The 13,816-nt window shown below is 59.7% G+C and overlaps 1 protein-coding gene across 2 annotated transcripts; it reads right to left on the bottom strand.

Moving 5' to 3' along the window:
- Positions 1–1,832: 1,832 nt before the first annotated feature.
- On the bottom strand, positions 1,833–13,593 carry CSK (C-terminal Src kinase). 2 transcript variants are annotated; one of them, XM_039732542.1, is made up of 13 exons: positions 13,560–13,593; positions 9,247–9,322; positions 8,936–9,049; positions 7,004–7,116; positions 6,114–6,333; positions 5,796–5,889; positions 5,649–5,714; positions 5,411–5,510; positions 5,192–5,282; positions 4,064–4,137; positions 3,771–3,966; positions 2,848–2,934; positions 1,833–2,752 (listed from the first exon to the last, which is right to left on the bottom strand). In XM_039732542.1, exons 2-13 carry the CDS (start codon positions 9,259–9,261, stop codon positions 2,570–2,572), a joined length of 1,353 nt encoding a protein of 450 aa, XP_039588476.1. In that variant the 5' UTR covers positions 9,262–9,322; positions 13,560–13,593; the 3' UTR covers positions 1,833–2,569. The 2 variants fall into 2 exon arrangements, with proteins under 2 accessions (XP_039588476.1, XP_039588467.1); XM_039732533.1 differs by lacking the exons at positions 8,936–9,049; positions 9,247–9,322; positions 13,560–13,593 and adding exons at positions 7,537–7,650; positions 7,848–7,974.
- Positions 13,594–13,816: the final 223 nt, after the last annotated feature.

Genomic DNA, 13,816 nt, shown 5'->3' with positions numbered 1-13,816 from the left:
AGAACCATTCCCACTGCCATCCCCAAGCTTTGGCTCTTCCCGTGTCCCACACCCTGCCTGCCTTCTTCTCCCCGTTACCCACAGAGCTGCAGACAGCCTTCCTGATGGGGAAGAGAAAGGATCTGCAGGGAGCGGGGCTGGAAAGGAGATGTGGCTCAGGAGCCCGTGTGGGGCACAGGGGATGGGTAGGGATGCAAAAGCAGAGGATGTGTGACTTTGGAGATGGCCCTTTCCACACACCAAACCCCAGCTCTCCCCAGCCCTGCCCCGACCCGGCTGGGATCCCAAGCTCCAGCCCGAGCTGGGATCCCCCTGAGCGCTGTGGAGAGGCAGCAGGACGGAAAGCTGCATTTTCCAGAGCTTTTCTAAACGCCGCGTTCCTGTTCCCTCTGCCGTGTTCCCTCTGGTCCCCGTGTGCCATGGGAATAGGGAATAACGCCCTGCCCGCCGATGATTCATGCCGGGGATGTGAGGCAGGATGGGAGCTGACACAACCGGGCCCCGTGCCCGTCTCGCTGCCCGAGGGAGGAGGAGGAGGAGCAGGAGGAAGAAGGGGACATGACGTGAGCCAGCACTCAGAGCCCCGGGGTGTCACTCAGCCTGTCCCCTCTGCCCACGCTGCTGCTGATGGACAGAGCCCCAAAATCCCTTGGGACAAATCGCTTGGAGGGATCCAGGATGAGCAGCTGCAGGCCCAGAGTGAGAGACCGAGAGACTCCATGTGGGGAAACTGAGGCACGGTGGTGGCAGGAGGGGCAGGACCCTGGCAAATCAGGGTTAAATTCCCTGATTCGTAGTGAAGAACAAGATTTCTTCCAGCAGTTCTCTCAGCACCCTTCAACTACATCCCAGAGGTACCAAACACCACCCCCGAGACCAGGCACAGCCTCAAAAATGGGAAGTGTGGGAAAATAAATAATCAAAGGTCTCAATAATTTTGGGGTGAGTTTTCTCCCCTTTTTTGACAGCTGGCAGCAACCCAGGGCAAGGGGACAGGAGGGGACACAGCGGGGGACAGGAGCAGAGCCCTCCCTGCTGTCTCCATCACGTGAAGGTTCTGGGTATTTCTCGCCATTCCCAAAGCCGTTTCTTGCAGGCTTTGCCTGTAAATGACTTTAATCTTCATAAGCCCAAAAAGTAAAGCTGCTTATCCCGCTGGGCCCTGCTGGAGCACTGGCAGGAACGGGGGGGACATGGACAGGAGGAGGGGGGTCAGTCCAGGGGAGAGGAAACCCACGGAGCTACACCACATCCCACATCCCTCATCGAGGGAAGGGGGTCTGCAGCACAGCTCCCCTCTGCACGCTCCATCCCACATCCCTGCGCTGTGCCCGTGTCCCACCACTCCCTTTTTTTTCCTTTTAACCCCGCTCCAAGAGGAATCTCGGTCTCAATCCCGGCCCGGGGCTTGCCAAGCCGGCAGCCGGCAGAGCCGCTGCTCTGCGCGGCGTTTAACGCTGAATAATTCCCGGCGGATGAGCGGAACTATTCCAAACCTGCCAGACGACACCTCCACCCGGCTCCCTCCTGGGATTCCACAGGGACAGCTTTGGGGATGGGGCCCGGGACATCGGGGGGGTCTCACTGCACAGGTGGGACATGCAGGGAAGGCAGCGAGGGTCAGGAATCAGCCCCTGCCTGCTCAGAGCATCAGAAAGCAAAGCCTGGGCTAAAGGGGAGCTTTGGCACCGCTTCCTCCCTGTCACCCATCCCACAGGCACGGCTGCTCATCCCCACCCATTTGGGGGGGAGATGGGGGGTCCACCCCCACTTTTTCCCCTGCCAGGGGACCCCCAGAGCCGCTGGCAACAGAGGGGGGCCGAGGCGGGGTGTGCCGCGTCCGTATGGAATGGTTTTTTATTACAGTTTTTAATCTCACAGTCGGTAGCATTACATGAGAATAAAGCACTGGACAGGACTGGAAAAAAAGGCCTCTGGAGACAGCATGCAAACATTGCAACGAGTTTAAAGCAAAACAACCCAAAAAAAAAAGCGTCGGGCGGGGACGCGGCCGCGCTCTCCCGAGCGGGCGGCGAGTCCAGCGTCTCCCCGTCAACCATCACTTCTGTCGCTGGGGGTTTCCTTTTCATGTGTCCGTTTCATTGGTTTGTTTATTATTATTCTCCTTTTAACAACCTTCTTCTCTCTCTCTTTTTTTTTTCCTTTTTTTTTTTTTCTTCTTTTAATTACATTAAAAAATAAGATTCGTACTTTAGTAAAACGCCCAACGCTCAGCTGGGCCTTGCTCGAAATAATAAAAAAACAACGACAAAAAACAAACCCAAAACAATAAACACCCCCCCCCCAAAACTGAGAAAACAACAAAAAAACCCCACAAAAATTAAAAAAAAAAAAGAGCGTGGGAGACAAAAACAACAACAAAAAAACAACCCCAAACCTGGAAAATAAAAAAAACTGACAGATTTGGAAGTTTGGAAGCCACCGGGGGAATTGGGGGGGCACCACACCCCCGGGGCTCCCTCCTGGTGCCGTGCTGGGGCGGGGGGGCTGAGCACAGCCCGTCCCCCCAGCGTGGGTCCCCTGCGGCTGTGGGGCAGCAGAGCCCCCCTCACAGGTAGAGCTCCTTCTCTTTGATATGCACTAGCTGTTCCCGGAGCTGGTGGAAGGACGGCCGGTGGCCGGGGTCCAGCGTCCAGCACTTCTTCATCACCTCGTAGACGACGGCCGGACAACCGTCCGGAGCATCCATCTTATAGCCCTTCTCCACGCGGGGCACCACGTCCTTCAGGGGCTGCGGGACATTGGGGTGTCAGCCAGGGGCTCCCCCCACAAATCTGGGCTCAGCTCCCCCCCACAATCCAGCCCCCGGGGGGGCTCATCACTCACAATTCTCGGATAAGGCACTCGCCCGAAGGAGTAGATTTCCCAGAGGAGGATCCCGAAGCTCCACACGTCCGACTTGGTGGAGAATTTCTGCAGGGAGAGAGACCCTGTGAGCAGGCTCGGGCAGGGGGGTGGGATCTGCAGTTCCACAGAAGATTGTGGACTGTGGGTGTGGGAATCAGTAGTGTTGGAGAATTCTTTTGCTGGATAATGGTTTAAGAAAAATACGGAGCTCAATCCAAAGTTATGCTTATGCTTTCTTGCCTTGGTTGCTTTCAGCCATGCAGATTTGCCAACCTAAAACAAATGTCTGGGTGACTTTAGCTAATGCTTCAGGTTTAGATACCATATGTTTGTCCAACATGACCCCCAAGAAGCCATTTTCCACCTGCTGGGTTGGTGTGCCAGTGGATGCTTGGCCAACCCCAAAAGATATTCAAAAAGCTGTATCAGGCACATTCATGGGATCACCCCCAAATAATCCCTGGATTCTGGTGGATACATGGAAACAGTGGGCTCCTCACCTTCCCAAGGCGCCTTCTGAACCTCAAAAATTAGAGATCCTTGTCTTTATGTACATGACCTATTGTGTCAAATTTAATTATACAACAAAAGATGTTGCTCCCTTTCACAGCATATTTTAAAACCAGACCTCACGGTGCAACTACACTTCTTTAATTCAATCTGCATTTACTATTTCCTTCCAATTACCTGGTGGAATGTTTTCCATTTGTGGAGACAGGCTTTGGCCTGGTGTCCCAGCACACATCACAGGACCAAGGGTGGCAAGGGATATTCTCCACCCTCAGGGCAGCCGCTTTTGGGGTCACACAGTGGCAAGCAGCACTCAAACACCATCTCTGGGATGTTCCCCCTTCCCACAGCTTCCACCACAGTCAAGGCCCCCCTCTGCTCTGCTCACCCACCTTTTCTCTAAGTGCTTCTGGTGCTGTCCACTTGACAGGCAGCTTGCCCGTGTCCTGTGTGGAGGAGGCTTCCTTGGTGAGCCCGAAATCGCTGACCTTGGCGATGTTGTCCTCCGAGACCAGCACGTTCCTGGCCGCCAGGTCCCGGTGCACGAAGTTGTTGGCTTCCAGGTACTCCATGGCTTCACAGACGTCTCTGGGAAGGGTGGGAGGCACAAGGGGGTTGGCAGGGCGGCCCCAAAGCGCGGGTGGGGCGGGTCAGGGGCGTGGGCATGGCCTTGCCTGGTACTTACAAGGAGAACTTGAGCAGACAGTCTGCCCCGAGCACCGACCGCCCGCGCGACCGCAGGTAGTCTACTAGGCTGCCCTGGAGGCAGGGATGGACAGAGAGCTGGGGTCAGCAGGGCCAGCAGCACACCTGCTGTCCCCCACTCTCTTTTGGGGCAGGAGCAGGAGAGATGCCCCTTTAAGATGGGGCAGGACCCAGGGATGATGTCCCTCCCTCATGGGACAGAATTCAAGGAGGATGTTCCTCTCTTGTGGGGAAGGACCCGGTGCTGATGCCCCTCCCTCATGGGGCAGGATCTGAGGATGATGCCCCTTTAAGATGGGGCAGAACCCAGGGAAGATGTCCCTTTAGGATGGGGCAGGATCGGAGGATGATGTCCCTTTAGGATGGGGCAGGACACAAGGATGACGTCCCTCCCTCATGGGGTATGACCAAGGACAATTTCCCTCCCTTATGGGACAGGACCCAAGGAGGATGTCCCTTTAAGATGGTGTAGGACCCAGGGATGATGTCCCTCCCTCATGGAGCAGGACCCAGGGAAGACACCCCTTTAGGATGGGGCAGGACCAGGGGAGATGTGCCTTTAGGATGGGGCAGGACCCAGGGAAGATTTCCCTCCCTCATGGGGTAGGACCTAGGGATGATATCCTCCCCTCATGGGGCAGGACACAAGGATGATGTCCCTCCCTCATGGGGCAGGACCAGGGAAGATTTCCCTCCCATACAGGACAGGACCCAAGGAGAATGTCCCTTTAAGATGGGGCAGGTCTAGAGGAGATGTCCCTTTAGCATGGGGTAGGACACAGGGGAGATGTCCTTCAAACGAGGGCCAGGACACAAGGATGATGTCCCTCCCTCATGGGACAGGATCAGTGCAGATGACCCCCCTTTATGGGACAGGACCCAGGGGACATGTCCCTTCAAACACAAGGATGATGTCCCTCCCTCAAGGGGCAGGTCTGGGGATGCCAACCCCCCCTGGGAGCCAGCCATGGGACACGGGACACTGCCACCTGCAGCCACCACTGTGGCCCCAGCGAGATGCAGCCCCAGCTGGCATGACCCAGCCGTGCCAGGGTGAAGCCCCAGGAGCATGGGGGGGACAAGGGGACAGAGGGGGAGGGGGTCTCACCTTGGCCATGTACTCGGTGACGATGTAAAGGCCACTCTTCTCCTCCACAATCACCCCCAGCAGCTGCACCAGGTTGCTGTGTCGGAGCTGCCTGCGCGCCACAGGAGGGCTCAGGGCAGGGGTTTGGGGACAGGAGGGGTGTCAGGGACCACCCACCCTGCTGCCAGGGACACAGGTGCCCCTCCCTCAGGCTGTCCCCCAGCTGAGGGTGACACTCACGTCATGACAGATGCCTCTGCCAGGAAGGCCTGCGCTGTGGCGTCGTTTTTAATGCACTTCACGGCGACTTTGTTCCCCCGGTAATCCCCCAGCATCACGTCTGCAGGCCAGGAGAGACGGGCACAGGAGGCACTGGGAAGCATCCCAGCCTCCTGGGGCCCCACAGCACCCTGGGGGGGGCTACAGAGGAGCCCCCCCACCATTCAGGGCCACCCCGGGCTGGGGACAGCGAGCTCACCTCCGAATTCCCCTTTGCCAATGATCTGTAGCAACTTGAGGTCCTTCATGTTGAGGGCCCAGCCGCCTGCACGGGGGACAAGGGGCAGTGAGGGGGTGCTGGGGGGTGCCCAGGGGAGGAGGCAGGGGAGGGGACACGGGCACTCACTGCGGGAGAACTCATCCTGCGCTGCCACCGTGCCCTCCATCAGCTTGGGTTTGATGAGGCGGGTGCAGAGCCCATCTGCGTCCGTGGTGTAATGCTGGGGGGACACGGCATGGGGACGGTGACACCCCGGCGCTGCCAGCCTCTCCGGTCCCACCAGGTGGCAGCACGAGGCCACGGACAGGTCCTTGTCCCTCCTCATCCTCCCTCTGTCCCAGCATCCCCACCCCAGGGCGCCAGCAGAGGAGGAGGAGCACCCACCGCCCCCAGGCTGCGGAGCCCAGCTCTGATGTCCCCGTAGGATGCCAGCGGTGGCCTCACCTCCACCAGCTGCATGAGGTTCTCGAAGTAGACCTCCTCGTCGATGCTGAGCTTGCTGGAGGAGTAGATGATGCGGTAGTGCTCCACCTTGCCCTCGCAGCTGACGCACAGCGTGTAGTCGCCGGGGTAGTTGGTGCTCTCCCGCACCAGGAACAGCCCCGTCTCGGGCGGGTACAGCAGCCGCTCCGCCTGCTCCCGCGTGATCTTCCCGTGGAACCACCTGCAGGGCCAGGGGTGAGCTCGGGGCTGCCCTCGCCCCTGCGGGGCTGTGCTTGATGTGTGCAGCAGCTTTTGGCCCTGCCTGCCTGGGGATGGTGTTCCTGTTGTCCTCCTGGCTGTCCCCACCCAACCATCCGTGGCACAGCTCCTTCCACAGTGTCCTGCTCCCCTCCTCTGGCCCCAGCTGGGGTTCTGCCCCTCTGCACGCTCCCAGGAGGTTCCTCCCCCAGCCTGGGGGTCACTGGCAGCTCTGGGATGCAGCAGGAACATCAAACCTGTCTGTCACCCATCCCTCCTGTACAGAGCTCATTCCCACCTTCCTCCCAGCAGCCTTTACCTAACTCTAGGTTAGTCTAACCCTAACCTCAGCCTTGGGTAAAAAAAAACAATTTAATAAAACACAACCCAACCATCTCATCACCTGTCCAGCCATGCAGGCAGCTCCCAGAACACCCAGAGCTCTCCCCAGCAGAAAATCCCAATCCCAAACCCACACTGCTGCCCCTTGTGCCCTCTGAGGAATGTCCCTCTGCTGGGACACGGCTGTGGCCATGTCCCTCTGCTGGGACACGGCTGTGGCCATGTCCCTCTGCTGGGACACGGCTGTGGCCACAGGGATGCTCCAGCCCCAGCTGCCCGCCCTGGACCCCGAGCCCTGGCTGGATACTCACGGCATGAGGCTGAGCTTGATGCCAGCTTTGACCCCTTCCCTCTTCTGGACGTAGTTAGCAGGAATGATGCCCTCCCTGCCCACCTTGTTCTTCGCCTTGTACCAGTTGGGATCCTGTGGGGACAGCAGGGTGTCACAGTGAGCCCCTGGCCCCTGCATCCCTCCCGAGGAGCCCTTTGGGGGTTCCCCAAGCACCCCGGTACCCCCTTGCTGGCTGCAGGAAGGGTGGGATGAGCAGGGCATCGGGGTCAGTGCTGGTGGCCCCACAGGGCTCACTGTGACCCCCTCTCAACCTGCTGGGCACCCCAGAGCCCCCCAAACCCAGAGCCCCTCTTTTCCTTCCCTGGAGAGCAGCCCAGCACCATTCCCATCCCTCCTCCACCTCCCGGGAGGCGCTCGCCTTTTGGAGAAACCTTAACTAACGAGGCCATGAATTAATTAACCGAGCTCCCGGCCCGATTCACGCCCAGCAGCGGGACTGGCAGGACCAGGGGCCGCCACGGGCACGCGTCACGGGGTGCAGGGACACCTTACCTTGGTGACAGCGACGATGGTGAGCACGTCTCCTTTGCTGAAGGGCAGGTCCTGCTCGGCGGTACCGTGGAAGTTGTACTTGGCGATACATTCTGTACCGGACGGCCACACGGCCTGCCAGGAGCAGGGGGTGCCATCAGAGCCCTGCCTCAGCGTGCCACCCACCCCTGGCACCCCCCGACCCTCGGGGACCCCCCCTTGCAGACGGGAACCAAAGGGGGTCTGTTTAAACCACGCGTCCCCACGTCCCTCCCGAGCGCCGGGGCCACCTCTGGCTGGCTCCATGCCCCCTCTCCTCACCCAGAGCTCACCTGCATCCCTGACATCTTCTCAGGAGTTGGGGGAGCGACTCTCACAGGGGGGACACCTCACCTGGTACCATGAGACCTGCAAGGGGGGAAGGATGGCTGAGAACGGGGCAGGGTGGGAACGAGGCACGGCTGAGAACCGGGCATGGCTGAGAACGAGGTGTAAGGAGGATGCAGCACCCTCCAAAGGATGCTCTCAGGTCAGGTGAGCAACTCTCCTGTCTCCAAAAACAAATCCTGCATCTAAAATACCCCCAAATCGAGGTGGAAGTGGGAGCTCCAGGCCTGCTCAGCCCCTGCAGTCAGGGTGGGAGCAGCTGCTCACCCGGATCAGGAGGCATTTGCACGGATCCAGCTTCTTAAGAACTGAGTTTTGAGCGCAGCATCTGCACCAAGGAAAAGTCCAGCACGGCGTGGAGATGCCCGGAGAAGGAAGGGAACAGAGATGACCTCCAGGAGGTCCATCCCACTCCTCTCCCAGGCTACACAGCCAGAGCCCTGCTCTCCCTGGTGACCCACACGCGGAAACATCCAGCCCTGAGAGCTTCCCATGCCTGGGATCCAAAAGAAATAAACCCAAACGGCTCCCTGCAGCATGAAAACCACTGGGACTGTGGAAGTGCAGCTCCTGCAGCCCAGGGGGATGTGCTGCCCGGGGTGCTGTGCTCTGGGATGGGTGTGTGGGAGGCAGGGGAACAAACCCGGCTTTATTCCTGCCGCTCCAGCCCCCGGCACGGGATGAAGTCACGGCCCCACAATCAAACCAGGCTTTCTTGGGCTGGGGCACCGGGGTCGTGCCGGGCTGGGGGGCACAGAGGGGGACACAGGCAGAGCAGCCCCAAAACCCCCCCAAACATGGCTGAATCCGTCCCCTCTGTTGGGGTCACCGCCGGAGCCCTGCTGGAGAGCAGCCCAGCACCATTCCCATCCCTCCTCCACCTCCCGGGAGGCGCTCGCCTTTTGGAGAAACCTTAACTAACGAGGCCATGAATTAATTAACCGAGCTCCCGGCCCGATTCACGCCCAGCAGCGGGACTGGCAGGACCAGGGGCCGCCACGGGCACGCGTCACGGGGTGCAGGGACACCTTACCTTGGTGACAGCGACGATGGTGAGCACGTCTCCTTTGCTGAAGGGCAGGTCCTGCTCGGCGGTACCGTGGAAGTTGTACTTGGCGATACATTCTGTACCGGACGGCCACACGGCCTGCCAGGAGCAGGGGGTGCCATCAGAGCCCTGCCTCAGCGTGCCACCCACCCCTGGCACCCCCCGACCCTCGGGGACCCCCCCTTGCAGACGGGAACCAAAGGGGGTCTGTTTAAACCACGCGTCCCCACGTCCCTCCCGAGCGCCGGGGCCGCCTCTGGCTGGCTCCATGCCCCCTCTCCTCACCCAGAGCTTACCTGCATCCCTGACATCTTCTCAGGAGTTGGGGGAGCGACTCTCACAGGGGGGACACCTCACCTGGTACCATGAGACCTGCAAGGGGGGAAGGATGGCTGAGAACGGGGCAGGGTGGGAACGAGGCACGGCTGAGAACCGGGCATGGCTGAGAACGAGGTGTAAGGAGGATGCAGCACCCTCCAAAGGATGCTCTCAGGTCAGGTGAGCATCTCTCCTCTCTCCAAAAACAAATCCTGCATCTAAAATACCCCCAAATCGAGGTGGAAGTGGGAGCTCCAGGCCTGCTCAGCCCCTGCAGTCAGGGTGGGAGCAGCTGCTCACCCGGATCAGGAGGCATTTGCACGGATCCAGCTTCTTAACAACTGAGTTTTGAGTCCAGCACGGCGTGGAGATGCCCGGAGAAGGAAGGGAACAGAGATGACCTCCAGGAGGTCCATCCCACTCCTCTCCCAGGCTACACAGCCAGAGCCCTGCTCTCCCTGGTGACCCACACGCGGAAACATCCAGCCCTGAGAGCTTCCCATGCCTGGGATCCAAAAGAAATAAACCCAAACGGCTCCCTGCAGCATGAAAACCACTGGGACTGTGGAAGTGCAGCTCCTGCAGCCCAGGGGGATGTGCTGCCCGGGGTGCTGTGCTCTGGGATGGGTGTGTGGGAGGCAGGGGAACAAACCCGGCTTTATTCCTGCCGCTCCAGCCCCCGGCACGGGATGAAGTCACGGCCCCACAATCAAACCAGGCTTTCTTGGGCTGGGGCACCGGGGTCGTGCCGGGCTGGGGGGCACAGAGGGGGACACAGGCAGAGCAGCCCCAAAACCCCCCCAAACATGGCTGAATCCGTCCCCTCTGTTGGGGTCACCGCCGGAGCCCTGCCCTGGCGTCAGTCAGGGCTGGGGGTATTTTGGGAAGGAGGAAGTGAAAGCAGGGGCAAGGCCGAGGACGGGAGGAGGAAGGAGATAAGGGGCAGAGCTGCGGGAGGAAGAGCGCGGTGAGAACGTGGCCCTGTTTCCACCACGTGCCCCCAGCCTTCCGGAAAAGGCGTCACGCTGCCCCAGCACCTCTGGCACCGTCCCCCAGCGCGGGGACAAGGCACACGGCGCCCTGAGTCTGGCAGAAATCCAGGCTGGGGTGTCCACCCCAAAAACAGAGGGGTTTCCATCAGCACGCTGTTGGGTGGGTTTCTTTGCCAGCCAGCCCGGGGAAAGCTGGAGATGGCACCCAACCCCAGCCTGGTGGCACCTTGGGGACACTGCCAGGAGTGCCAGGATCCAGGGGAGGGCAGAGCCCCAGTTTTCTGGGCTGGGGAGCACAGCTGGGATCCACAGCTGGGAACACAGCCCCCAGAACATTCCCAGCTCCAAGCCCCTGCTGCTCCAAGCTGATTTTTGCTTAAATTTTGGATTTACCCCATATTCCAGCCAGGGGTGTGGATCCCACTGGTCTGAAACGCAGCACCCAAAAACCCAGGGAATGCACTCTGCTCTCCAGGCCACGGAGGGATTTAGCTGAAGCCCGGAGGGAGGTTTAAGGGGGATTTCCCATGGCTGGGGCTCACAGCCTGTTCCCCATGCAGCGTCCCGTGGGGACACCGAGCACAGGCTGTTGCTCAAGGAGAGCCCCAGCCCAAAGCCCTGAGTCAGCGCTTCCCACCGGCCAGGCCTTGTTCCCAAACAGCCAAAAATCAGCAGGACGGAGCTTTCACCCGAGGTGTGACCAGCTGGAAAGCCCTGGAGCCAGTGAAGGGATGCCCAAAGGTTCACCCCACGTTTCCCACCCCGTGCAGGAGATGAATCCTCCCAGTCCCGAAGGCCGCTTGTTTGGGCTTTCAGCTCACGGATGTCACCAGCATTTATATTTGATAAATGCAGCGAGGATACAAAATTCATAGCCTGCCTTCATAAAGAGAATTTTTTTTCCCTGCTAAAGAGGAAACTGCCTGAGCAAACCCCACCAAGAACACGCTGCAGCCAGCCCAGGCTTTTTTATCTTCCCGGATCGTGGATATTCATGGCACAGGACTGTGGCATTGTTAGAATTACACACAATAAATCTGCCTTTCACTTTTAAAGAGGGAGGTGGTTCCACCACCAGGAGCTGCCCCTCAGCCCGACACAGGCCTTCCTCCTCTGAGCCTCATTCTCTTTTTAATCGGTGCCTAATTTCTGCCTCAAAGCCGAGACTTTCCGAGGAAGAGGAGGAGGAAACCACACGGGGCAGCTGCCAAGGCAGCCCCCCGAAGGCCTCGTGTGACAGCCAGCGGTTCCTGCCGCGCTCACCCGGGCCAGCCCCGGCCCCGCGCCCGCTTCCGCCCGCCCCGCACATCCCTGGGGATGCTGGGCTGGGAGAAGGACCTGCAGGTGCTGCCCGAGTGCATCCACGGCTTCACAGCAGCATCCTGTGCCTGCCGGGAAAACACGGGCATCGCCCCTTCTCTCCTCCAGGAGGATGTGCGGCAGCACATGAAAGAAATTAATAATCATTTTAGAAATTAGCCAGGGAGCAGCTGGGCCGATTGGGCAGAGCCCAGTGCTGGGTTTGGCTGTTCCCAGCCCTGCCAGGCCAGGGTTTGCTCCTTCTGCAAGGAACAAACTCCCGAATTGGGGCTCAGATGTGCTCAGGTGAACCAAACCCAGCTCCCCTTGCTGCCCAGCGCAGCATCCCGGGTGCAGAGCCCCAGGGGTGGATCTCAGCTCCATCCCCACGCCCTGCTCCCGCATTTCCCCGTGGGAAGGCCGGCCTGGCAGCCAGGAGCTGGGCAGGGCAGGTACAGCCAACACCTCGGAGAATCCAAAGGGCACTGGGAAGTGAGCTGGGGACAGCGTTCCTCTCACTAATCAAAATAAAATCCAGTCGTGCCAGACCCACGGGCGGGATGGGAGAGGAGTTTGGGACCTCCACGGGAGCACAACCACAGCGTGGGCAGGTGAAGGATGCTGCATCTGTTTCAAACCCAAGCAGCACCTGCCCAGCACCAGGATGGCTCTGTTGAAATGAAGTTTGGTTGCTGATGGCACACAAGCTTCATTCCCAGTGGGAACAGGAGTGTGGGCACCACCCCACCCAGTCCCTTTCATGCATCCACCCCCCAACGAAGTCCTTTAAACTTCAAAAAACAACAACAACAAAAAAAAATCCCAAACCTACCCCAAAGCAGACAACATCCTCCCTGCTCTGAAAGATGTTATCTGCTGTTATTACAACGAACACCTACGATTACGCTAATCGAAAGGAAAATGTTCCTCCTCCATCTCGCCCGCCAGCTCGCAGCACTTCAGAGCTGCTCCCCCAAACCAGCCCCGGCCGGGTGCCCCGCTGCCAAAAGCAGGGAAGGAGCTCCTTTTTCACGTGTTTTAACATTCTTTTAGAAGAGAAAGAGAAGATGCTGCTGGTCGGAGGGCTGGAGGCACCTGGGGGACAGGTGGAGGCCTGCAGAGCAGCTGCTCCTGGCCCACCATTGCAAAGAGGATTTCCTGGTCCTCCTTGACCCTACAAAAACCTCAGCAGGGCGACTCTCCCCCAGAAACCACCCCAGTGTCCCTTCCCTGCTGCTGTCACCCGGGGACGGGGACAGGACGTGGAGTGGGGCACGGAAGGGTTTTTTGGGCAAACGCCCACTCACAACCGAAAAGCTGCAGGCAGGCAGAGGTCAAAGGGCAAAGAGGCACCCCAAAACTCCCTGGCTTCGCAGGGGTCACCCCCCGGCCCCGTCACCCCCAGCATGGGGATGCTCCCAAAAGCTCCCGCATCCCTCCGGGAACCTCTCGGGACACTCCCAGCCCCGCCGGGATGGGGCCGTGCTCCTGCGTGGAACAAACCCTGTCCCGGGAGGAAGGCTGCCATCCTCCTCCTCCTCCTCCCGCTCCCCAGCCCTCGCACCTCCCATTTGCCTTTTTTTTGGACTTTTTGATTTTTCGGGGGGACTTTTTTTTTTTTTTTTTCCGCCCGATGGCACAACCCCTTTCGCTCTGGCTAAAGCAGCGAGCAACAGCCGCGGCTATAAATAACCCGCCGCCGCCTTATTGCCCAAAAAAACCCAAAAAAACCCCAAAAAACAAAAAAACCAACAAATAACCCTAACAAAAAACAACAACAACAAAAGCCCCAAATTTTAAACCACTCAACCCAACAATGCGCCGCCAACCCCTCCGGGCAGCCCCCGCGGGCCTTTGTACGGGATGGGGATGCACGGCGGGGGGGCGGCACCCCCGGCGGGCTCGGGACCCCCCCGGGACGCCGAGGGGGTGCGGGGTCAGCGGGGGTCGGGGGGTCCGGCCCCGCGCCCCCCGCCCCATTGTCCGCGCCCGGCACTCACCTCCGTCGGGCCGGGGCTCAGCCCGCCGCCGGCTAGAGGGACAGAGGGACAGAGGGACAGACAGAGGGACAGAGGGACAGACAGAGGGACAGACAGCGGGACAGAGGGACAGACAGAGGGACAGACAGCGGGACAGAGGGACAGAGGGACAGACAGAGGGACAGACAGCGGGACAGAGGGACCGACAGAGGGACCGACAGAGGGACAGACAGCGGGACAGCGGGACAGAGGGACAGAGGGACAGACAGCGGGGGAGA

This window comes from Passer montanus, unplaced genomic scaffold (assembly GCF_014805655.1).
Source record: "Passer montanus isolate IOZ18808 unplaced genomic scaffold, ASM1480565v1 scaffold111, whole genome shotgun sequence".
Classification (NCBI taxonomy): Eukaryota; Metazoa; Chordata; class Aves; order Passeriformes; family Passeridae; genus Passer; species Passer montanus.
This window is presented reverse-complemented; position numbering and strand designations above follow the sequence as displayed.